General features: G+C 34.1%; 1 protein-coding gene across 1 annotated transcript in view; it reads right to left on the bottom strand.

Annotated features, from left to right (window-relative positions):
• Positions 1 to 12,834: 12,834 nt before the first annotated feature.
• nlgn4xb (neuroligin 4 X-linked b) overlaps positions 12,835 to 26,398 on the bottom strand; it is a 38,819-nt gene continuing 25,255 nt past the window's right edge. Inside the window, exons 4-6 of the mRNA XM_051119782.1 lie at positions 19,719 to 19,904; positions 18,670 to 19,459; positions 12,835 to 17,277 (exon numbers count right to left, since the gene is read on the bottom strand). Of these exons, the coding sequence (XP_050975739.1) occupies positions 16,422 to 17,277; positions 18,670 to 19,459; positions 19,719 to 19,904 (1,832 nt within the window). The 3' untranslated portion in view covers positions 12,835 to 16,421. The remainder of the gene's footprint in view (positions 17,278 to 18,669; positions 19,460 to 19,718; positions 19,905 to 26,398) is intronic.

The following is a 26,398-nucleotide window of genomic DNA, read 5'->3' as shown; positions in this document are numbered from 1 at the left end:
TCTTGCTACAGTAAGTGGTTGCTAGGGTGTTTTGTCTGGTTGTTACAACTAGCTTATCTTGCTAGGACTGGTTGTTACAAGTTTGTTAGGATGTTGCAAGGGTGTTCTAGGTGGTTGCTATGGCTTTGCTAGAATTGTGCAAGGATTTTTTAGAGCGTTGCTAGGGTCTTGCTACTGTAAGTGGTTTCTAGGTTGTTCTGACTGGTTGCTATGGCTTTGTTAGAGTGCTGCAAGGATGTTTTAGAGGGTTGATAGGGTCTTGCTACAGTAAACGGTTGCTAGGCTGTTTTGTCTGGTTGTTACAACTTTGTTAGAATGTTGCAAGGGTGTTCTAGATGGTTTCTAGGTTGTTCTGACTGGTTGTTGTGGTTTTGTTACAGTGTTGCAAGGGTGTTCTAGGTTGTTGCTAGGATGTTCTGAGTGGTTGCTATGGCTTTGCTAGAATATTGCAAGAGTGTTCTGACTTCTAAACAGATCAGTGAAGTCAGATGTAATGTTAAATGCATCAGCTCAGCCATTAATAATGAATCACTCTATTAATGCAGAAACACAAACACATTCTTTGAGCGTCTGGTGTACGTTTAGTATTAGTATGAGATGCAGGCCGTGCGTCTCTTGTCTGTGTCGTCTGAAATCTCTGACTAGAGTTTCAACAGCACAGAGGAGACAACGGTGGCGGCTGAAAGCAAGAATGAAGATCAGTTGTTCTCAAACAGCTTCATGTTCAAGCATTTTAACAAGACTTCAATATGTCCCGACCAGATGAAGAGTGTGAATCCATGAACGGAAAAATATTTGAAACAAGTAAATGAATGATGTATTGATTTAACACACTACTGTTTGTATCTTCTAAAAGTTTGGAGTCAGGAGTATTTTTTTTTTTTTTAAGTTAAAGAAAGAAATTTCACTGCAGGTGAATAGGGTACAAAAATTAACTAATAGTTAATGCCTTACCCAGTTGATTGATTACACTGATAATTGCAAACATTTTTTTGTAAGTTTTCTAAATTGTTAGGTTAAATATGCAAATGATGCATTATTTAATAAAATATGCGCTAACTTGCATACATTTCTAGGACACAAATCTAAACACTGGATGAAGTCAATTTCAAATTCTTGTTTTATTTTTTTTTTTTTGACAGGGAATTTGGGGTATCTCATTTTTGTCCCTCAATAATTCAGAAAATACTTAGAACAGACAGAAAACAATACATTTTTCACAATTTTTGGGGGAATAAAATGTTGTATATAATCAAGCAAATTATATATGAACAAATCCCTCGGTAAAAACCTTCAGGATGTAGACAGAAATAAAAGATGTTTTATTCCACGACAGAAACATTAGATAATAAGCCCCCAACAGAAATTATACAAATTAATATATATATTTATTATATTTAATAATTAATAAGTTATATTTTATAATATTATAATTATATTTAATACATTATAAAATAATTAATATTATAATTTTATCATTTAACATGTGGTACTGAAGTGGAGATTTATGGCTCAGTGTAGGGAAAAAAAAGCTAAAAAATTGTAGAAAAATGGTCTTTAAAAATATGAATTGTAATTGAAATCTATTGACACAAATAGATAAAGTGCTATAAAAGAAACACTCAACTGTGTCTTTTGGATGTTTTCGTTCCATTAGTCTGAAAAAAGCCCAAAATCTCAAACCTGACAGGTGCATGAAAAAAACTGTGTTTTTGTCTGCAGTGTCTCACCTTAAAAGAAATTAATACTTTTAATTGTCAAAGCCACATTAAATTGTTCAAAAGTGACAGTAAAGACATAAAGAAGATTTCCATTTCAAATAAATGCTGTTCTTTTAAACTTTCTTTTCATCAGTTAATCCTAAAAAATAAACTATATGACGGTTTCCACTAAAACACTGGGTGGCACAACTGTTTTCAACATTGATAATAGCCAGAAATGTTTGTTGAACAGCAAATCAGCATATTAGAATGATTTCTGAATGATCATGTGACTTTTAAGACTGGAGTAATGATGCTGAAAATTCAGCTGCGCATCACAGGAATAAATTACATTTTAACACATATTTACGTGGAAAACAGGTATTTTAAATTAGAAAAATATTTCATATTTTTTACTGTATTTTGGATCAAATAATCACAGCCTGTGTGAGCAGACGAGACCTCTTTAAAAGTCAGTGAACATTATGAATTTGCATCATAACACTTACAGGAATCAAATGAGATCAGAGCTTTAGTTAACAGCACATAAATCTACTGGAAGTTAAAAGGCGGCTTCTTCAGTCTCGCTTTAGCACACATTTGGGCGAGCAGAAGCGTCTCCGAACGCTCTGTTCCATATGGGAAAATGTCAAGGATATTTCCAGCAAAGACACAGTAATTTCTCAGACTAAATGACTCTGGCAGGTATTTGAATGAGAAGAACAACACTCTCTTCAGAGGTCAGTCGCTCGCACCTCTCTGAATGTTAATGCCGTGAGACTGTAATGAAACAAGTGGCATCTAGATTTATTCTCTTATCAAATGTTTTGTATTTTTTGCTCTGGATCTCCAGACTTAACAGCCGTTACAGTGACGTTGTGTTTTTCTGCCCACTGCAGTGATTCACATGTGAGTGCATTGATCTGTTTGTTTAATTCTTCTGAATGGGTTCAGTAGTTGTGCAGAAAACAGGGGATGTGGAGGAGTGTTTTCCTTCCAGACAGTTCCAATCCTAAAATAGGAGCGCTGGACATGCATTCAGACGCTCTCGGCTCTTGTTTGTGTCGGTGAGATGAAAGTTAGAGGTTAGGATAGAAAACAGCCACGTCTACCTCTCTATGCTTCTCTAACACACACACTCTAATAACAGCACTGCAGCGGATGTGTGTTAATTATAGAACCCCTCGTCTGTCATTTTAGTGTTCACTAATGAGTGTTCGTCTGCTGTGGGCTCAAGAGGGAGGATGCAGAGACACGCATCACATCTACAGCATGAAGAAACAGCTGTTGGGTGTTAAAGTCCTGACCGGAGAACCTGACAACTGAATTCGGACGCATGAAACATGATGCACTACTGGTCAAAAGTTCGAAGTTTGAAAGAAGTTTCTTCTGCTCATCAAGGCTGCACTTATTTGATCAAAAAAAATGTAAAATGTGAAATATTTTTGCTATTTAAAACAGCTGTTTTCTATGTGAACATCTGTTCAAATTTAATTTATTTCTGTGAACAAAGCTGAATTTTCAGCATCATTACTCCAGTCTTCAGTGTCACATGATCCTTCAGAAAATATCTATCTATCACTAGCCAAGCCTAGCAACTGGAGTCATGTTAGTAGCTTGCTAATCATGCTAGTAACATGCTATTAATTGGCTAATCATACTAATAACATGCTACCAACATGTTAGAAACAGACTAGCAACATGCTAGTAACTTGCTAATCATGCTAGTAACATGCTAGTAACTAGCTAATCATGCTAATATCATACTAACAACATGCTAATTATGCTAAAAACATGCTAGCAACTTGCTAATCATGCTAGAAACATGCTAGCAACTTGCTAATCATGCTAGAAACATGCTAGCAACTTGCTAATCATGCTAGCAACATGGTAACAACTTGCTAATCATACTAGAATAATGTTAGAAACACGTTAGCAGCTTGCTAATCATGCTAGCAACTTGCTAATCATGCTAGAAACATGCTAGCAACATGCTAACAACTTGTTAATCATGCCAGAAACATGTTAGCAACATGTTAATCATACTAGAATCATGTTAGAAACATGTTGATCATACTAGAATCATGCTAGAAAGATACTAGCAACCTGCTAATCATGTTAGAAACATGCTAGCAGCTTGCTAATCATGCTAGCAATTTGCTAACCATGCTAGAAACCTGCTAACAACTTGTTAATCATGCTAGAAACATGCTAGCAACATGGTAACAACTTGCTAATCATACTAGAATCATGCTAGAAACATGTTAGCAGCTTGCTAATCATGCTAGCAACTTGCTAATCATGCTAGAAACATGCTAGAAACATGTTGATTGTACTAGAAACATGCTAGCAAATTGCTAATCATGCTAGCAAATTGCTAATCATGCTAGAAACATGCTAGCACCATGCTAACAACTTGTTAATCATACTAGAAACATGTTGATCATACTAGAAACATGCTAGCAGCTTGCTAATCATGCTATCAACTTGCTAATCATGCTAAAAACATGCTAGCAACATGCTAACAACTTGTTAATCGTACTAGAATCATGCTAGAAACATACTAGGAACCTCCTAATTATGCTAGAAACAGACTAGCAACATGCTAGTAACTTGCTAATAATGTCAGAATCATACTAACATGTTAATTATCCATCTATCTATCTGTCTATCTATCTATCTATCTATCATACTGCATTCAAACTTTAACCTTTTAAAATTACTTTGAACTTCAAACTAATTCAGACTGAAAACCATCCAAACTTAAAACGTTTGAAACTTTTGAAACTTTTTCAAACATTCTGGTCCGGCTTTCTCAAGCCAACTTAAAGTTTGTCTTGGGGAACGTTTTTATCTAGTTTTAAATTGTAATAGTTTCCCTAATTTCTACTGCATTTTTGATCAAATAAATACAGCCTTGGTGAGCAGAAGCACTTTATAGTAGACTCTGTGCTCCGCCAGTAAAATTACCTTTTTAGCGTCATCAATTCCTCAAATTTTACTGTTTATTTTGTATTGTAACATGCAAATTAATGTCTAAAGAAGTGACTCACACAGTTTTGAGCAGCTGCCGGTGCAGGGATGTGTTAACGGCGGATGGATGACAAATGATCGGCGTCTGACAGGATTCAACCCTGTGAACTCTGACTGCTGCTCTGACACATAATCAATGACAAAGTGCTGATTGCTTCTGTTCAGGATTCACCGTGAGGAGACACACTGCATGATGCATTAAACCTCACAAGCACCCTCATGAGAGAAAATCATGAAGAAATTAAAGGAACAGCACATCCAAAAAAGACTAACTAATAACTAATAATTAATAATAACAAGAACATTTCATTAAAATTAAATTAATAAAATAAATAAACATTTGATTTAAATAAATACATTGATAACTAGTAAATAAAACAGAATATTTTATTTAAAATAGATTAATAAAAAAATATAATCCAACAAAATTTTATTTAAATAAATAAATACATTGATAATAGAATAAACATTTGATTAATATAACTTGATTAAAACAAAAATACTAAAATAAATATAAATTAATAAAAGAAATAAAAATTGATTTACACAAATGCATTAATAATAGGATAAATAGATAAAAGCATTTGATTAAAAATAAATTACTAAAATAAATACATACCAAAAACGCAAGAACAGATTCTGAAACTGGTCCATACATGGTTTGGGACAGCATGAGTAAATAATGACGGAATTGTAATTCTGAGTGATTTATTCGTTGAAGTCAAAGTTTTTAATATTTTACATGCCCAGATACCTAAAAACAATCATCCTCCTGCGAGGAACCCTCCATCATATCATTTAAAAGGCTGCTATAAATTTTCATGTATAAACATCCAATTCATACTGTGAATAATTAATATTATAAATATTATTTGTGAAATTTAGTTTTTTTTATTACAATACAGTATTGCCAATTTTCTACTCTGTAGTGCTGTACTGTTAGATGTAATATTTATCTAAATTAAATTGTATTTATTTATGTATTTATTTATCTGTGTAGTATTTTAAATTAAATGTATTTTTATTCATTTATATTCATATTTTTATTTATATTTTTCTATTTTTTAAATAGACATTTATATTTTGTCTATTTATTCTACTATCAATGAATTTATTTCAATCAAATTTTATTTATTATACATTTAATTAATTTATATTTAATATTTTATTTTTAATCAAATGTTTGTTTAGTGTTATCAATGTATTATTTATTTTATTATATTTATTTAATAAATCAACTTTTAATTGAATGTTTTTGTTTACTTATTTATAAATGTGCTTATTTAAATCAAATTTTATTTTATTAATGTATATTCATTTTATTAATTAAATAATTTTAATGAAATGTTTTTGTTTATTCATTTATTTACTTTTTAATACTACTAAAATAAATTTAAAATAAAAAACTTTTTAAATATTTATTTATTTAAATTGTTTAGTTACTTAATTTTTATTTTTTTTCCCTATTTATTTTATTGCATTTTCCCCCCCATGGACTCACTCCTTTGCAGACCCTTAAGAGACCCTGGACCCCAAAACCCCTGTTTTATTGTGTATTGAAGGGTTTTTTAAGGAAACCAAACTTCGTTGCACGTTAGATGACTTCTCTTCTAATGGCTTAAGTTTATTTTTCCTGGCGGATTATAAGTATCAGGAGCTTGTGTTGGATACTGATGCACTGAGTTGAGTACAGACACACATGTAGAGTGTATTTTCTCATATTGTGTTTGCAGCATCCAAACTGTGCTGCGTCATCTTCTCTCAAAGTCCAAATACTTTGTTAAGCTCTTCACAGAAAACAAATTAAATTGCTTTTGCCAGAGTCCACAGAAACTGTTCATACATATTTCATCAGGGACGGCCTAATCATGACCGGAATGAGAAAAACTGCATCTGCCAAAACAAGAGCAGCAGCAAGATTCCTCATGCTAATGATTCAAGCACTGATGACTTCAATACATCCGAAGTGTCCGAACGCAAAGAACGACAGAAGAGATTCGCTCTCCAAGGTCGTTATCAAAACTCACTGATGCATTCGTCTTACAAATGAACGTCTTTGATTCTCCAAAGCAAAGAAATTTCACTATAAGCACTGAAATAGTCAAAATTTGTACTGAAAAATCAACTTAATGCAGCAAAATGTTTGTTGTACATTAATGTACATTAATTTGTGTGTATTTATACATTTATACATTATACATAATGATTACACACAGCACACACACATATATTAAGCAAACTCAAACTTTTATTTTGTATGCGATTAATCACGATTAATCGCTTGACAGCCCTAATAGGTTTATTTTTAATTTTCTTTTTTTTTTTTTAAACGGACAAAAAAATATTTGCATAAATACATTTTATAAACCTAATTTTGCCATTTTTTTAAATATTTTTTATATATATATATATATATATATATTTTTTTTTTTTTTTTTTTTTTTTTTTTTTCCTGTATGGGGAACTATAGTACATTCACTGTTGTGTCACCCAATAATAACCCGCAGTAATAAGTGGCGTGTGTCTCCATGACCCTCACAGGAGCTGCAGCTGCTGCTGTAAATTGGCCAGAGGGAAAACGGTCACTATTTTAAAACCTGCACTGAGTTCAGCGTCCCACATTACAATTCTTGCTTTGCTGGATTTCGAGGCTTACATAAGACTCGACTAAAACAGAAACATTCTCTGCATTTGCCTTTTCTAAGAAAAGCGCCGTGGCCTTTCTCTGAATCAGACAGAAACTGATGCACAGATCTTCATCATGAGAACATCATGTAACCACATCTCTTCATTTAACAGCGTTTCTGGTGTTTGATTTGGGTGTAGATTAGAAAATGCTGGTACTAATGTTCTAAAGTCAGGCCTGTCACAAGGTTATCATTTTTTAAAAGTGAGATGCAAAGCATCCATACAAAGTGTAGTATGGAGTGAATTTTGTGCCAGTATTCATCAAACAAATCCAGCGTTTTGCAAATAAACACAATCTTCTTCGCAAAGAAAAACTCGAGAAAGTGATTTACAAATACAAAACTCTATCTGAGAGAAAATGCAGCGATACGGACAAATATATGTATTGTGTGTTACAACTGTGAGACTCGTTTGCCTTTTTATGAGGAAACTTGGCTTGATTTTCTCACAAATGCAACTGAGCCACTTCCTTTTCCAAAAACAACAGATGGCACTGTCAGACCATTTACACTAGTCTCCTGAGACCCAAAAAACCTGTTTACCTTTTCAGGGAATACAGCAAACCAACATGAGTGAGGAACAGGTGAATTTCTGTCTTACTATATCTCATGTTGGTTGAGGAAGTTGCTGAGTTGCATTTATGAGAAAATCTGCCTGCATGCATTTGTAAGAAAATCGAGCCAAGTTTTCTCATAAAAAGGCAAAAGAGTCTCACAGTTGTAACACACAATACATATATTTCTCCATACCACTACATTTTCTCTCAGATAGAGTTTTGTATTTGCAAACCACTTTGCGTTTGTTTGAAAGTCGAGTTTTTCTTTGCAAATTTAAACAGATTGTGTTTATTTGCAAAACGCTGGATTTGTTTGATGAATATTGGCACAAAATTCACTCCATAAAAGTGTCACAAATATCTAAATGTTTGTAAATCAAGATTCAAAAAGCAGTAAATAATGACAGAATTGTAATTCTGAGTGATTTATTCCTTGAAGTCAAAGTTATTAAATGCCCAGATACCCAAAAACAATCATCTTGTGCAATGAACCCTCCATCCTGCTATATAGTTCATGTATAAACGTCCAATTCATACTGTGAATAATTAATATTATAAATATTTGTGAAACTTAGTTTATTATAATACAGTATTGCCAATTTTCTACTCTGTAATGCTGTACTGTTAGATGTAACATTTATCTAAATTAAATTATATTTATTTATTTATCCGTGTAGTATTTTAAATTAATTTTATTGGTATTTTAACAAAACCATACATAATGTATTCAGTGAAAAATACGATTTAATGAATTTCTAAAAAAGCATTTCTAAAAGCTAGTGTCTAAAAGCAAAGCATCCATGCAAAGTGTCGTTCACAAATATCTAAATGTTCGTCAAGATTTGAAAAGCAAATGCGGGTCAGAAAAACTTAATTCAGAGGGAAGACAATGTTACTTTTAGACCTGATTGGCAGATATTTTCTCATGTTTTAAGCAGAAACTCACATAATTGTTGAGAAGAAACTTCATATCTTTTAGAGTCATTTAATGTTTAGATATTTGTACAGGGAACAAGACAAAAATACAGAGGAAGAACATCTTTTTCACAAATGTCGACCATTGTTAAGTCAAAACACATTTACTTAGAAGTAAAATGACTCATTAGTTTTGTTTTCTGAACAATGTGTCAAATAAGTGAGTTTCTGCTTAAAACAAGAAAAATAAAATCAAAGGCAAAACAAGCTGATTTTTCTGACCCCATTAGCAGATATTTGTTCTTGTTTATGCAAAAACTCCTTTCATTTTGCTACATTTTTCAAAAAACAAAGCTTAATTTTATTTTTCAAGTAAATCTTGATTTAAGAATGTTTTTTTTTAGAATTTGTGCAGGAAAACAAGACAAATTCTGAGAAAGCAAATTTTTTTCTTGACTATGATGCATAAAGATATTTGCATGTGAAGTGAATGTAGCAGAAGTTAACACACTGAATTTATGATTATTTTCATGAATTAATTTGTGCATGTTTAAACTCGCACTGACCTCATTGTTGTGGAAGCAGCAGCATTACTGTTCTGATGAATGAGATTTGAGCGTGTCAAACACACTGAAACTCGTATCAGCATCTGACAGGAAAAACAAATGAGCTGAAGATCAGACCAACCTCAATCACAAACACCAAATCAGTCACCAGCAGCACATCATAATCAACCAGCAATATAGATTTACCATCTGTGCTCATCTCAGTCTGTTCTGAACAACCAAATGAATCTGCTTGAGTTTAATGAAGTATTTCTACATTTTATTCTACTGTATATTTTAAGGGTTATCAGACATAAATACAATATTAGCTTGATTATTTACTAATCAGTTTGAAACTCATTTTCATATTTTAACCATCTCTTGAAATGCTGATCTATTATCAAACTGATTTTGTGCCATTTGATCATACATTTATGAATTCATCAGACCTGTTGATGATATTCACTGGTGTTTGTGCTTCAATGTCACTTCCTGTGGGATGATGTCATCCAGGAAGTTCAATTCAACAAAAGTTTTACAAAAGACTTACAGAGTGAAGTGATGTCGACATGTAAAACATTTTAATTGTTTTAAAAAATGTTTTGTTTGAGACATCTGGATTAGAAAACAAAAAAGAAAAAACAGTCATCAGTTTGTCATTGTAGATGTTAGAGCAATCATTATAAAAAAAAATCTCATTTTCATTCAGTTTAACTTTATGTACTAAAAACCTAAAATTATGTATATATATATAGACATATTGAAAAAGATACATAAAAATACACTCAACAAAATGTCTAATACTTAAAAATTAAAATGAAAACAGAAAACAGAAAAAATCAAATTCAAAATATTTATAAAACAACAAACAAAAAACTATAATAGCATATCAGTGGTACTCAACAAAATGTCTAATACTTAAAAATGAAAATAAAAACAGAAAACAATCTAATAAAAAACAAACAAACAAAAAACAAAAAACTATAATAGCATATCAATGACAAAAATGAACATCTAGATTTAAAAATCACCCAATGTCCACTTTATTATTATTTTGTTAAGAAACTGCTGCATGATTTACTTCTCTGAAAACTGAGTTTAATATTTTTCCTATTTATATTACCATATGAACATGTAAATACACTGAATAGCATAAAAAATAAAAAGAAACAGAAAAAGTAACCTGTAATTTTTACCTAGGACATCATTCTACAGACCTTTTCATTAACCATAAAACACAATGCAATGAAGTGCAAAATTCAAAACACAGGTCCAATAAATAAATAAATAAATGGAAATTCCTTTATATTCATAAAGTACATGGCCTATTTTTACTTTGTTGTTGTTGTTGTTGTTGTTTTTACAGTGCAGGACAAAATCACATCCTGGAACCTCCATATATACTGTACATTTCCTCTGTATGTTTTCATGCTCCAATTGCAAACCTTCAGAGGTGTTTATGTGTCTGTGGTCCATGAGTGACCACAGATGGTTGTGGTGCCACAGACTGAGCGAGCGCAGTTACTGTTCATGTCACTGGAGAACTGTATTTCCACCATCTGTCTCTCAGATGACAGTCAGGAGCTCCAGAGTCTCTACAGCAGCGCATGTGATGAGACCAACACTCACCTGCACAAACACATCATTACAATGCATTCATCTTCTTGAACCTTTAACTGAAAAACAGACAATGAATACAATCTGCTAACGTTCTGCCGCAGTTGCACAAATCCATCAATAAGATGTTTTTAAACTGACCATAATTATAAACACACAACACTTTTGTTTTTGCCCCCATTTTTCATGATTAGACAGCATGATTATTGCAGAGGTGTGCCTAAGGCTGGCCACAATAAAAGGCCACTCTAAAATGTGCAATTTTACTGTATTGGGCGGGGGAGGGGGGGTCAGTATCTGGTGTGACCACCATTTGCCTCACGCAGTGCAACACATCTCCTTCGCATAGAGTTGATCAGGTTGTTGATTGTGGCTTGTGGAGTGTTGGTCCACTCCTCTTCAATGGCTGTGCAAAGTTGCTGGATATTGGCAGGAATTGGAACATGCTGTCGTACACGCCGATCCAGAGCATCCCAAACATGCGGTGAGTATGCTGGCCATGCAAGAACTGGGATGTTTTCAGCTTCCAGGAATTATGTACAGATCCTTGCAACATGAGGTGATGGTCGTGAATGAATGGCACAACAATGGGCCTCAGGATATCGTCACAGTATCTCTGTGCATTTAAAATGCCATCAATAAAATGCACCTGTGTTCATTGTTCATAACATACGCCTGCCCATACCATTACCATGGGCCTCTCGATCCACAATGTTGACATCAGCAAACCGCTCACCCACACGACGCCATACATGCTGTCTGCCATCTGCCCTGTACAGTGAAAACCGGGATTTATCCGTGAAGAGAACACCTCTCCAAAGTGCCAGAAGTCATTGAATGTAAGCATTTGCCCACACAAGTGGGTTACGACGACAAACTGCAGTCAGGTTGAGACCTTGATGAGGACAACGAGCATGCAGATGAGCTTCCCTGAGAGGGTTTCTGACAGTTTGTGCAGAAATTCTTTGGTTATGCAAACCGATTGTTGCAGCAGCTGTCCGGGTGGCTGGTCTCAGATGATCTCGGAGGTGAAGATGCTGGATGTGGAGGTCCTAGGCTGGTGTGGTTACACGTGGTCTGCGGTTGTGAGGCCGGTTGGATGTAGTGCCAAATTCTCTGAAACGCCTTTGGAGATGGCTTACGGTTGAGAAATGAACATTCAATTCATGGGCAACAGCTCTGGTGGACATTCCTGCAGTCAGCATCCCAATTGCAAGCGCTCTCAAAAATTGCGACATCTGTGGCATTGTGCTGTGTGATGAGTTCAGCTCATGAAAAATGGGGGCAAAACAAAAGTTACGTTTATAATTTTGGTCAGTGTAAAACTAAAAAAGTCCATAATCAATAATAATGCTTCCTCCAGTGAAAAAGTGGTCTGGTCTGAATCAGGAGAGAAATCTGCACAGATCAAGCACTGTTTACAAGCCAAAACATCTCTAAACAAATATGTAGCTGGATTTTGATGTGAGAGACAACAGGAAATAAACTTTTTAATGGATTATGGATTTGTATTTTAGTTAAAAACATTTTAATGATGGATTTGTTTCAGCTTTTGTCTTCTCAAGATGTTAACTGATGGACTGGAGTGGTGTGAATTATTGTGATTTTTTTTTATCAGCTCTCATTTTGACGGCACCCATTCACTGCAGAGCATCCACTGGTGACAGTGACAGTGACACATTTCTCCAAATCTGATAAACAAACAAACTTATCTACATCTTTAACACACACATTAAAGATGCTGAAATATAAAAACAAGTGAGTGAGCAAATGAGTAAAATCTAAGTTTATTTAATTTTAGAAAAAGCAGCAAAAAGTCTCTTACATATACAGTATCCATCAACAAGCCTTTCAATGAGGCAAAACCAAATCATATTCAGGTGTTTCATACAGCATAAAGTACAGTATGAGGAAAGATTTGAAGAAGCAACATGATTCAGAGCAAGACTGAAACATGTACATGTCCATCAGTACCCTGTTAGGCAGACGACTGAATAATACATTTATTGACCAATGATATTTCATTATTACGGCGCTGTGGATCCTTTGTGGAGCTTTTGTTACAGTAAAAATAAAAATAATGTCTGTGTACATGACGTAATGCTGTTCTTAACAAAAAGGAAAAAAAAAAATAGACCACATATAAGCAATGAAAAAATAAATCTTTATCAATATTTATAAATCATTATGCAAATGGAGCGTACTTACAGGAACTGAGCTATAGTTAGAGAAACATTATTATATAGAAATAAGAAACGGTATGCAAACTTCCTGTTGACAGTTTACAATCACAGGAAGTTAAAATTTTATCTCATCTCATATTTCTGGAAAACAACAAAATAACTTCAAAGTTGTGTGTCATTTGTCAACCTTTGGCTGAGCCAATGACATGACTTTGGGGGCGGGACTATCTGTATGACTGACCAATGGGATCATTTAATGAGGTTTAAAGCAGAAGGAAACTATATATGGATCTAAATATTTATCAGATTTGTTTCATGTTTTGGAATAACTGACTGAAATGAGGACTAGACAATCCACTGTCACATAAATGATTGTTTTGAAATGGTCAAACATGAGGAATGAAGATGGCAAACGTACATTCAGAACTGTACACAAGCAAATGAAAAATGTCCCAAAAAGACAGTTTAATTGAAAGCAATACTACAAGCTGCAGATGATCTTTTTACAATTTATTCTATATGCTATATACACTAAAATAACACTATTCAGGCTGAGAGGAAGATTACTGTCAGATAAAGGCTGTCAAGCTCAAAAAGGTGCTGCAAGCAATAATTTTAACAGAATAATACAAATCTCACTACAACCTGGCAGATATCAGTGAAACACGTGCTGTGAGACATCACAGAACTGCCAAAAATAACAAAAATAAAACATATTTTAGCCAGTCAGAAACACTCTTCACCTGTCAACCATATCTTTGGAGGGTGGGGTTTAAAGACTTAAACAAATGTGCAGAATGGCTGGAATCACTTCCAGCACCTTTAAGATCTGACAGCAGATCCTCTCAGATGGCACAAGAGTTTCACATTGCAACCTGATCTCGTGTTTAAAATGTAAGAAGTGATGCTTCTGTGGCACAAGTTTATTCTTGAATTCTTGAGATTACAAAGCATTTGAGAATTTTTTAATTCTGACACTTAGAAAGACACTGGTGATATAGTTAATTAAATTTTAGTTTGGCACAGAGATTAAATGTCTTCATAAACCCTCTTAAATCAGCCACAGTGATCAATGCTACTGCTGGTTATGGCTGCGGAATAGACACAAAAACTGCCATAAAGCACTGTTGTACTGTACATGATTCATATAACCCACTCTATATAAATAGATAGATAGATGGATCTGGCAACACTCTAGCGACCACCCCGAATACCCTTGCAACTGCCTAGCAACATCCTAGCAACTGCATAGCAACATTCTATAAACCACCTAAAATACCCTAGCTACTGCCTAGAAAAACCTTAGCAATGCAAAGTAGCAATTAAAGGGTCAATTACTGATGACCCTCAACTGCCTGCCAACACCCTAGCAACTGCATAGCAACACCCTAGTAACCGCCTAGAATTCCCTAGCAACTGCCTTGCAACACCCTAGAAACAAAAATTAGCTGACAGCAGCAAATAAAGGGTCAATTAGTGATGTTACTTCCAACCGCCTTCCATCACTCTAGCAACCACCTAGAATACCCTAGCAATTGCATTGCAAGAACCGAGAATATCCTAGGGACTGCCTAGCAACTGCTTAGCAACAGACTCCCTAGCTGCCTATCAACTGCCTCGAAAAACCCTAGCGGTGCCCTACCAACACTCTAGCGACCACCCAGAATACCCCAGCAACACCCTAGTATCTCTATAGCAACACTCTAACTATTCAGAAATACCCTACCAACTGCCTAGCAACTGCATAGCAACACCCTATAAACCACTTAAAACAACCTAGCTACTGCCTAGAAAAACCTTATCAATGCAAAGCAGCAATGAAAGGGTCAATTAGTGATGACCCTTGACTGCCTGGTAACAACCTAGCAACATCCTGGCAACCACCCAGAATTCCCTAGCAACTGCGCCTTGCAGCACCCTAGAAACAAAAAATAGCTGACAGCAGCAAATAAAGGGTCAATTAGTGATATTACTTTCAACTACCTTGCAACACTCTAGCAACCACCCAGAATACCCTAGCAACTGCATAGCAACAACCTAAAATATCCTAGCGACTGTCTAGTAACTGCATAGCAACACTTTATCAACCACCTAAAATAGCCTAGCTACTGCCTAGAAAAACCCTAGCAATGCTCTCCCAACAATCTAGTGGCCACTCAGAACACCCCAGCAAAGCCCTAGTAATGCTATAGCAACACTCTAACAACCACCCAGAAATACCCTAGTAACTGCTTAGCAACACTCTACCAAACACCTAAAACACCCTAGCTACTAGAGGGACAATTAGAAATGAACTCCAACTGCCTAGCAACACCCTAGCAACCACACAGAATGCCCTAGAAACTGCCTAGCAACACCCTAGGAACAAAAAATAGCTGACAGCAGCAATTAAAGGTGTCAATTAGTGATGTTACGTTCGACTGCCTTGCAACACTCTAGCAACCACCTCGAATACCCTAGCAACTGCATAGCAAGAACCTAGAACATCCTAGTGACTGCCTAGCAACTGCACAGCAACAGACTGCCTAGCTGCCTAGCAACCGACTAAAAAAACCCTAGCAGTGCCCTACCAATACTCTAGCGATCACCTAGAATCCCCCTGCAACGCTCTAGTAACCGCGTAGAAATAGTCTAACAACCACCCAGGATTACCCTAGAAACTGCATAGCAACATCCTAGCAACCACCCAGAATACCCTAGCAACCGCCTTGCAACACTCTAGGAACAAAAAATAGCTGACAGCAGCAAATAAAGGGTCAATTAGTGATGTTACTTTCGACTGCCTTGCAACAATCTAGCAACCATCTAGATCTATCTATCTATCTATCTATCTATCTATCTATCAGCAAAACCACCCCCCACCTCCACGCCCAACATGTGTTTACCGTACATTTGCAGATCTTTGTGCTGTAAGTGTTTAGTGATAAACTATCTCACATATTAACCAGAAAATCAGGATGCAAATAATATTTCTTCGTTTACTGTACGTAATCATATTTTTTTTGAAAGCTTCAGTCGCTGTACCATGAATGAGAAAAATGATTACATTCACTGATCACATTATACAGGTTAATAAGTGTAACGTTACTTATTTCATAAAAGAGTCCGTAACAAAATAACACCCTCAGTATTTGTGTTCGAGCACCCGGGTGCACATCTAAATAGTCTGTCGACTTACGACGAGTTATACTCGTGTCGTGGAGTGTCCGTGCGGGAGGCCCGTGCTGCTCGGAGTGCTGTTCCCAAACGCGTTGAACGGGTTGTGATAGGACGGCTGCATGCCAGCGTAAGAGCTGGAAATCATGGTGATGGTGTTTGGCGTCATCAGCGGGACGTCGTCGGGCGAGCGGCGCAACGTGAGCGCGTAATCCGGAGGACAGGTCAGCCGAATCATGTCGTGGCCCTGCAGCGAATCGCAGTCGTGATCGTGGTCGAGCTGCTTCATCTGCAGGGACATCAGGTCCTCGCTTGGCACACGGGGAACGTCATTTGCAAGATTTCTTGGTGGACTGTGCCTGCGACTCGACTCCAGCCGGTGTTTGTCCTTCTTGTAGTAGAGCGCCGCAAATGCCAGGATGTTTAAGAAGAGCAGAGACGCGCCAACGGCGATCGTCACGCTTAGCTCGGTTGAATAATCTCGCGCTTCGATGATCACCGTCCCATCACCGTGCTCGGACGTCTTCTGCTGATCCGACATCTGTTTGGTGTTGGCCGGAGGAGCAGGTGGATGGCGGGTGGTCGACGGCCAGAGTTTGTTGGACAGGCGTTTGGTGTAGGAGAACGGCGTAGTGTCTTGCGGTGGGATTTTGGTCGTTGATGAAACGTATTGGAAGAGTTCGTTGATGTTGTGTAGGTGCGGCACTAATTCTAACCAGAAGGCGATTTTGGTGGCTCTGTAGTGGTCGCGGACACGAGGCTTCAGGCCGATGTGCAGGTACAGCTGGTCTTTAGGGTTGTACTTAGACCAGGCCACCTCCTCAAAGCGATTCGGTTTAGTGTGGATGAACTTTGTGTCTTGAGGAACCGGCTGATTTGGGTCTCTGTGAAGCAAAACAAAACATGTTACATTAGTAACATTTGTACAATATTTGATGCATTAATTTGCACTGCCTAGCAACACCCTAGCAACTGCCTAACAACACTTCAGCAAACAAAATGCTGAAATCAGCAATTAAAAGGTCAATGAGTGATGTTACTTTCGACTGCTTAGCAACACCCTAGCAACAAAAATAGCTGAAAGCGGCAATTAAAATGATATTAAGTAATGTTACATCTGACTGCCTAGCAACTGTATAGCAACACTCTAGCAACCACCCAGAATAGCCTAGCAACACCCTAGCAACAAAAATAGATAGCTGAAAGCAGCAATTAAAAGGTCAAATAGTGATGTTACTTTTGACTGTTTAGCAATGCCCTAGCAATTGCATAGCAACAAAAATAGTTGAAAGCAGCAATTAAATGGACAAATAATGATTTACTTTCGACTACCTAACAACACTCTAGCAATCACCCAAAATACCCTAGTCACTACATAGCAACACTCTAGAAACAAAAATCAGCAATTAAAAGGTCAATTAGTGATGTTACTTTTGACTGTTTAGCAATGCCCTAGCAACTGCATAGCAGCAAAAATAGTTGAATGCAGCAATTAAATGGACAATTAACAAATTTTACTTTTGACTTTTGACTACCTAACAACACACTCTAGAAACAAAAATCAGCAATTAAAAGGTCAATTAGTGATGTTACCAAAATACCTGCTAGTCACTGCAATTAACAAATTTTACTTTTGCAACACTCTAGAAACAAAAAAACAAAAATCAGCAATTAAAAGGTCAATTAGCGATGTTATGTTTAAGTGCCTAGCAACACTCTAGCAACTGCATAGCAACATCCAAGCAACAAAAATAGTTGAAAGCAGCAATTAAAAGGACAATTAGCAATTTTATGTTTAATTGCCTAGCAACACCATAGCAACTGCATACTAGGAACTGTCTAGCAACACCCTAGCAATGAAAATAGTTGAAAGTAGCAATTAAAGGTTACTTTTAACTGCCTAGCAATGCATTAGCAACTAATTAGCCACACTCTGGCAACCACCCAGAATACCCTAGCAATGGCTTAGCAATGCCCTAGCAACAGAAACATAGTTAAAAGCAGGAACTAAAAAGACATTTAGTAATTTTACTTTCGACTGTCAGTTAGCGATGTTATGTTTGATTGCCCGGCAACTACCTGGCAACACTCTAGCAACCACCCAGAAAACTATAGCAACTGCTTAGCAACACCCTAGCAACAAAAACATAGAATTGCTATTCTATTTGAATTTTGAAGTTCAAATAGAATTGCTATTCTACTTGAAAAAAACAATGTTAACCTGCATTTTGACCGCTTTTATTAGCAGTTGATGTAAACGTATGCGTCTTACTAACCCAGTTTTGGCAAAGTTGGTCCAGTACGTCATGACCACAGCGCTCAACATAATGTCATTCTTGGAGAAGTTGCAGTTGAAGAGATCCGTAGGGCCGATCATGGGAATGCCAAAAACGTACGGAAGCTCGTCTCCGTGTGCCGAATCGGCCCAGGCGGGCTTCATGTCGCTCTGGCAGTGGTGATAAAAGGCATAAAAGTACGTGGGCGATCCGTACTGTGCGTGCAGGTCCGCTGTGGCCACGGCCGGCGCCACCCACTGGTGATCTGTGAAAAGAGCGACCAGCGTTTTCCGCCGCATCTCCGGGTTTTCCCTGTCCGCCCAGTCGGTGTACATGAACTTTATGGTTTCCCGCAGGGTGTCTTTTCCTTCCGGGTAGCCGTACAAGTGGTCGACGAATTCTGATATGGCAAACTCGAAGTCGTTGCTCGTTACTCTGTCCTCGCTGTCCAGGATCCCGTCCACAAACTTGTACCCTTCGCCCTGGTTGACTCCCAGCATTATATCGTAGTTCAGGAACTCGCCCTGCTCCATGAGGATCTGCGGGTCATCCGGAATGACGTCTCCGTCGATCACGGGTCCGAAGGCGATGTGGTATTTGGCGGGGGTGATGTTCTGCTCGATCAGCTCCTTGTAGTTTTTATTTTGGAGGCACTCAATCAGCTCAACTGTGTCGTCTTCATTGCAGCCCACCTTCTCGGCCAGCATGCGCGTGTATTTGGCCGGCTGGTAGTTGACGGCCCAGCTGGAGAGGGCCGTCCCGCTTTGAATGATCGCCTTCTGAAATAGATCTGAGATACAAAGACTTGCTGTAATACAACATTTAAACATTTAATTATCATGATTATTCATTAGGACTGAGAAAAAAATCTATTCTGACAAAAATCACATTGGCAATTTAAAGAAAATCCCCAAAGACTTTTGACAAGTTTGTGTGGAGCAGCATTTACTGTAATTTTATTATGCACATCATAAAGCGAGATTTCAGTATTTTGATTAATCGTGCGGCCCTGTATATTCATGCACTTCATCTTAAGATCTCCAGCAGACCTTCAGAGTAGTGTGAGAGGGTCAGCAGACTGACGCAGGAAGCTCCTGCTCCGGAGCCGAAGATGGTCACTCGCTCCGGATCGCCGTTAAAAGCCTGAATGTTCTCCTTCACCCAACGCAGAGCCTGGATCTGATCCAGCAGACCGTAATTCCCTTTGGCTGCTTGATCACCAGTGCTGAGGAAACCTGAAACACAGCAACAGCTGAAAGATCAGGAAACGCTGCAGTGTACATGTGTTTGGATATTTATCAGGGTTTAAGCTGCTGAACACATACTGACATCTGTAAGAGATTAATTTTGGATGACGCAGGTTTTGCTTCTGAATCAAAATTACATTAACTAAAACTAAAACAATAAAAAAATATTTTTGTTAACCTAAATAATAAAAAAAAAAAATCTGAATATAATATAAACTTTTTTTTTTAATATTAAAGTAATTGAAACTAAAAATTAAAATAAATTTAATATGAAATTTACATATATAAAAAAGAAAAAACAACCATTTTTCATATATATATATATATATATATATATATATATATATATAATGATACTACAATATCGCTGGCTAGGTCTCAGTGTTATTTGATATACAGTATGGCACTAAACTACAACTGTAAAAAATGTGACCAGAAATAAATAAATCAATATATATAAGAGTTATTTATAGTACATATTAATATACATGTTTTTTTGTTAGTTGTCAAAGCAACATTTCTTATTTTAATTTTAATTTTTAATTTAATTTAATTTCATTTCTTGTACTAAAAATAAGACTGAATAAAAATTATGTAGACAAAAATCTAAAAAACAAAACAAAAACAAAAAAATAAATAAAAAAACTGCAGAAATGACAAAAACACAACAAAATTCATAAAAGTAATAGTAGTTTAATTGTTTGCTTAAATTAAAAAATAAAATATAAAAACAAATACCAAATCAATAATAATTATATATATATATATATATATATATATATATATATATATATATATATATATATATATATATATATATATCTATATATATATAAAATGTAATTATATTATAATTATATGTCCTACAGTAAAAATATGCATATATACATACACACATATATATATATATTTATTTATTTGTTTATTTATTTGCTTTTCTGAGGCACCTTTTAATCATCTTCACTCGTTCTCAATGTAAGTATCAGGAGCAGCTCAAGATATGAAACGGCAAACTCAATTTCCCTTCAATCTGCCCTTAAGGATCAACACTATCATCTGTCACACGCGTGCTGATGCAAGAAGACGTGCGGGTGGATTAGCGTGTCACTAAACAACTGTCAACGCGTTTAGACTTCCTTTAGCTCCAGTACTTTCACCTGGAAAAAAAAAAAAAGTGCTGCGATAGATACGCAAGAGCTTGATTTTTTGTATGTTATTTATTGATGAGCTTCATCCATCATGCTTGTGCATCTCTGAAGATGCTGCATTATTAATTCCAGTGCCGTGCTCAAATAAAAAACGCTTTGGCTGACCTTCACCTGTGATGCATATATCTCCCGACTCCAGGCCAGCGTTTGATAAAGGTTAATTGAAGTCCTCGTCGGTGATGTAGGACTTTCAACTGGGCAATTTATTCCCGAGCAATAAACACACTAGCGTCCTTCAATGAGCCGTGCAGCCATTACCACAAAGGTTCGGCTGTTCTACACCTCCAAAAGCACTTGCTTATCTATGACGGCGAAGCAGCTAAACGAGCTCTTTAACATCTGATGTCTAATGAGATGGATTCTGATGTCATCTGTTTATTTTGTGGCAAAATGCCGTGAGGGAAGCAGCATTCATCACGCGCTAAACGCACCTCGTGTTGCTTGTTTTCCCAACGCTGAAGCTATCAGATGTTTTTTCCAAAGAGGCATGAGAGCGGTGAGAAGCTCAGATGAGAAGATTGATTATTTACACTATAAAAAAAATATTAAATATTCTGCATATTCACCATAAAAAAGAAACATTAAAAGGAATAACATATTAAAAAGTAACCTTATTTTATTTCATCTCAGCATTTTAGTATTTTCGTTTAGTTTAACTTGCAAATAGCAAAAACTAAAACTAATAAATATAATTGTAGAAATATTTATTAATTATATTAATTTATTAAACAAAATTAAAAAAATACAAATAAAATGGTAAAAAATATTTTGAACAATATAATTTCCAAAGATGATGATACTAAAATGGTTCAGTGTCAGTGTTATTTGATAAACATTATGAAATGAAACTACAACCGTACAAAAGTGTGAATGGAAATAAAACAAAATATATAATAAACTATATAGACAAAAATCTAAAAGAAAATTAAATAATAATAATAATAATAATAATAATAACAATAATAAATAAATAAATAAATAAAATAAAATAAAAAAACTGTACAAATGACAAAAAACAACAAAATTTATAAATTTTTTACTGAAATAAAAAAAGAAAATATAAAAAAGCTAAATGAAAATAATTATAATTATGTGTCCTAAAGTTGTTTTGCAAAAAAAAAGAAATTTAAATTATTAAAAACTATATATATTATACATATACATTATGAAAAATGTGTTGTTTTGTTTATATATATATATAACAACAACAATATAAGAATAAACATAACAACACATTTTTCATAAACTTAAAATAATAAAAAATCTCTCATTTTATTTCAGTGAGTTCAATATTTTTTGTTTAATTTACCAACAATTAAACAATTAGTTTTTATATAGACAAAAATAAATAATAATAATAATAATAATAATAATAATAATAATAATAATAATAATAATAAAATAAAATAAAAAAAACTTTATAAATGACAAAAACAACTAAATTCATAAAATGTTTACTAAAATTAAAAAAACAAAACTTGAAATATAAAAACAACTAAAACTAAAAAAAAAAATAAAACTAATAATAAATAAATAAAATACAAATAATATTTATTATATATAATAATTTATTAAATTGAATGTTTCTTAATTAAAGTAATTTATTTTTAACAAAATAAAAAAATGTAGTTTTTATTTACTAATTTTATGGTTTATCTACACAAACTAAACCAAAGTTAAGTTTAAGTTGAACTAAACTACAATTACAAACTACCTATGATAAAATACATTTACATTTTTTAAATATATTATTTTTTTCACTTCACTTTTTCACAGTTGATTTAGTTTCAAACAATAAAAACTGAAATATAACTCTACATTTACAACAAAAAGAAAAGAAAAAAATGTTGCAGACCCTACACGTAATCTGTAGTGCTTTGAATGAATGTGTTAAGCATTTCTATATACTGAGACAAAGAGTTGTTTTGTCGTTTATTGTTTTGCTGTCTATTGTTAATTTCTAACTATGGACAGACACGCTAAACTGTAATCAAGGTTGACAGGATATAATTAACCAATTAACGTATTTATACACTGACAACAACAACAAACACCTACAGGAAACAAGACATGTGACGTTACATTATCAGCTGTAATTCTGTACTACAGTAAAAGTTACCTATAAAACAGTTTAAAGTTAATTATTAGCAGGACTAAACTGAACAACTTGTTGATAGAAATAAATGAAAATATGAAGTTCATTAATCCAGTGATAGATTTGTCTGGTAGATTGTTAATAAAATAAAATAAATAAATAAAACAACAAAAATAAAGCAGCTAACAAGGAATGTTCTGTTTTTTGTTTTTTTAAATATAACAATATATTTTATTATATTTTAGATATGTTGTATTTTGTTATATAAACATATAAACATATATATATATATATATATATATATACACACTATACACACACACACACACACATTCTCGGGAACATAATTATGTTTTTTTTTTTGACTCGATCATTCAAAGAAATGTTTTTGTAACCTTTAATGTTATGATTATTATCAAGAATAATTATCATTTTTGCATTCTTAGAATATTACATATATTTAAAAATTTCAAATAATGTTATATTTTGGTGAAAAAGTAAATGTAACCCTGAAACATTTTTGTAACCTTTAAATAACAGTGTAATCAGTGTTGCCAGGTCTGCATTTTTTCAGCAGAATTGAGCTACTTTAACACTGTTGGCGCGGGTTGTTTTTCATGTCCGTGGATTTAAACGACCCCAAAAATGTCATTTAGCCCCTGGAATGTGAATTTACCAAAGAACGTGTATTTTACACCCTTCGAAACACGATTGGGCTAGTTTTGAGCTCGTTTTGAGAAGCAATTGGGTGGATTTTGTTGTGAAAACATGGCAACCCTGCTTATAATCATGACAAAAACAACAACAACCAAAACAAACAAACAAAATGGACATTTTAATGTTTTAGAAACAGTTCAAACAAGGTTTTCACGTATTTCTAACCTAAATTTGTAATCTGGATATTGTTACAACTATGCATGAAAAATCTTCATTAAACGCTGATCCTAAAACCAGCCTGATTATACAGTTTTTCTGGCTAAGAGCATTTTGTGTATTCCTAATTATGATCGTAATGGACCAACATCTCCATCAAACAATCATCATGTGATCAAATATGCTGATGTCTGTGGATTTTGTGTGTTTATGAATCACTAATTGAAATAAAGACACTTGAGAGAATCGTGTGAAGATTAATGATTCTTCTTCTCTCTGAATACAACAATCTCTCAGGATTTTCTCATTGAATAAAAGGACTATATAATGACGGCTAATCATTTCTGTAATGTAGACGAGGATGAACAGAGAAGCTGAGTGAAGTTTATTTAATAATGATATTCCAAAAAAACAAACTATTTTAATCCAAGACATGAAACAAAACATAAGCTATTAGATTATTAAACAATTAATGTAATAATATAATTAACTAATGTCAACAAACAGAACCTTACTGAATTTGTCCAAGATATTATATACACTATAGAACTTTATAAAATTAAATGAATACTTTTATGCATCAAGGATGCATTAAATCAATCAAAAGTGGCAGTAAAGACATTTCTGATGTTGCAAAAGACTAAAATAAATGCTGTTCTTTTGCACTTGCTATTCATTTGTGAATCCTGAAAAATAAAATCTTTGACGGTTTCCACAAAAATATTGTGCAGCACAACTGTTTTCAACATTGATAATAATCAGAAGTGTTTTGTTGAGCAGCAAATCATTATATTAGAATGATTTCTGAAAGATCATGTGACACTGAAGACTGGAGTAATGATGCTGAAAATTCAGCTGCGCATCACGGAAATAAATTACAGTTTAACACATATTCACATAGAAAATGGTTATTTTAAACTTTAATATTATTTTGCAATTTCTAACTTTTTTAAAACTATTATTAATCAGATAAATGCAGCCGTGGTGAGCAGAAGGTGAGCTACTAGCATTAATATTAGTATTTTGAATAGTATTTTGAATTGTTTATTTTTAATATTTTTTATTTAATATTTTAGTATTTTTAAGAGTATTCAATTTTAGTTAAACTTATATTAATTTTTGTTGTTTTTGTCAGATTTATTAATATTGTTAAAATATATCTATATGGTTTTATAAATTGTTTATTTTAGTTTTTGTTATTTTAATACATCAAGTTGAGAAATGAGAAATGACACCTTAACAGCTAGCTAAAAAAAAGTTTCATTTTTTTTTGTTAAGTTTTATTCTATTTTAAAAAGCAAAACTTTACTGAGCAACAAATCAGCATATTAGAATGATTTCTGAAGGATCATGTGACACTGAAGACAAGTAATGATGCTAAAAATTCAGCTTTGATCACAGAAATAAATTACATTTTAACATGTATTCATATAGAAAATGGTTATTTTAAACTTTAATATTATTTTGCAATTTTTACTTTTATTTTTAACTATTTTTGATAGGATAGATGCAGTCTTAGTGAGCAGAAGGTGAGATACTAGAATTAATATTAATATTTTGAATAGTATTTTGAATATTAATATTATTTAATTTAATTTTATTTTAAATTATATTAATTTTGTTGTGTGTTTTTGTCTGTTTTATTATTATTTTTTTTTAAATATATCTACATAGTTTTATTAATTTTTATTTTAGTTTTAGATATTTTAATACATCAAGTTGAGAAATGATGCCTTGACAGCTAGCCAAAAAAAATTACTTTAATATACAGGTGCATCTCAAAAAATTAGAATATTGTGAAAAAGTTCATTTTTTGTTTGTAACTTATTTCAAAACTTATTCCGGCTTTGCTTGACAGTTTTCTCAAGCTTGCGGTCATCCCTGTTGCTTGTGCACCTTTTCCTACCCAATTTCTTCCCTACAGTCAACTTTGCATTTAATATGCTTTGATACAGCACTTTGTAAACAGCCACCTCTTTTTGTAATGACCTTCTGTGACTTATCCTCTTTGTGGAGGGTGTCAGTGATTGTCTTCTGGACCATTGCCATGTCAGCAGTCTTCCCCATTATTGCGGTTTCAAAGAACAAGAGATACCCGCAATTTATACTGTAGGGATGGACATTTAATGAAACTCAAATGTAAATGTTGTAATATTTTGAGATACAGGATTTTTTTAATGAGCTGTAAGCTCTAATCATCAAAATTAAAACAAAGAAACTTTAGAAATGTTTCACTTTATGTGTAATAAATCTAGAATATATGAAAGTTTCAGTTTTTTTAAATAAGTCACGAACAAAAAATTTTT

Source organism: Labeo rohita, chromosome 9, assembly GCF_022985175.1.
Source record: "Labeo rohita strain BAU-BD-2019 chromosome 9, IGBB_LRoh.1.0, whole genome shotgun sequence".
Classification (NCBI taxonomy): domain Eukaryota; kingdom Metazoa; phylum Chordata; class Actinopteri; order Cypriniformes; family Cyprinidae; genus Labeo; species Labeo rohita.
Note: the sequence above shows the minus strand (reverse complement) of the source record. Positions and strands in the feature narration are given on the sequence as shown.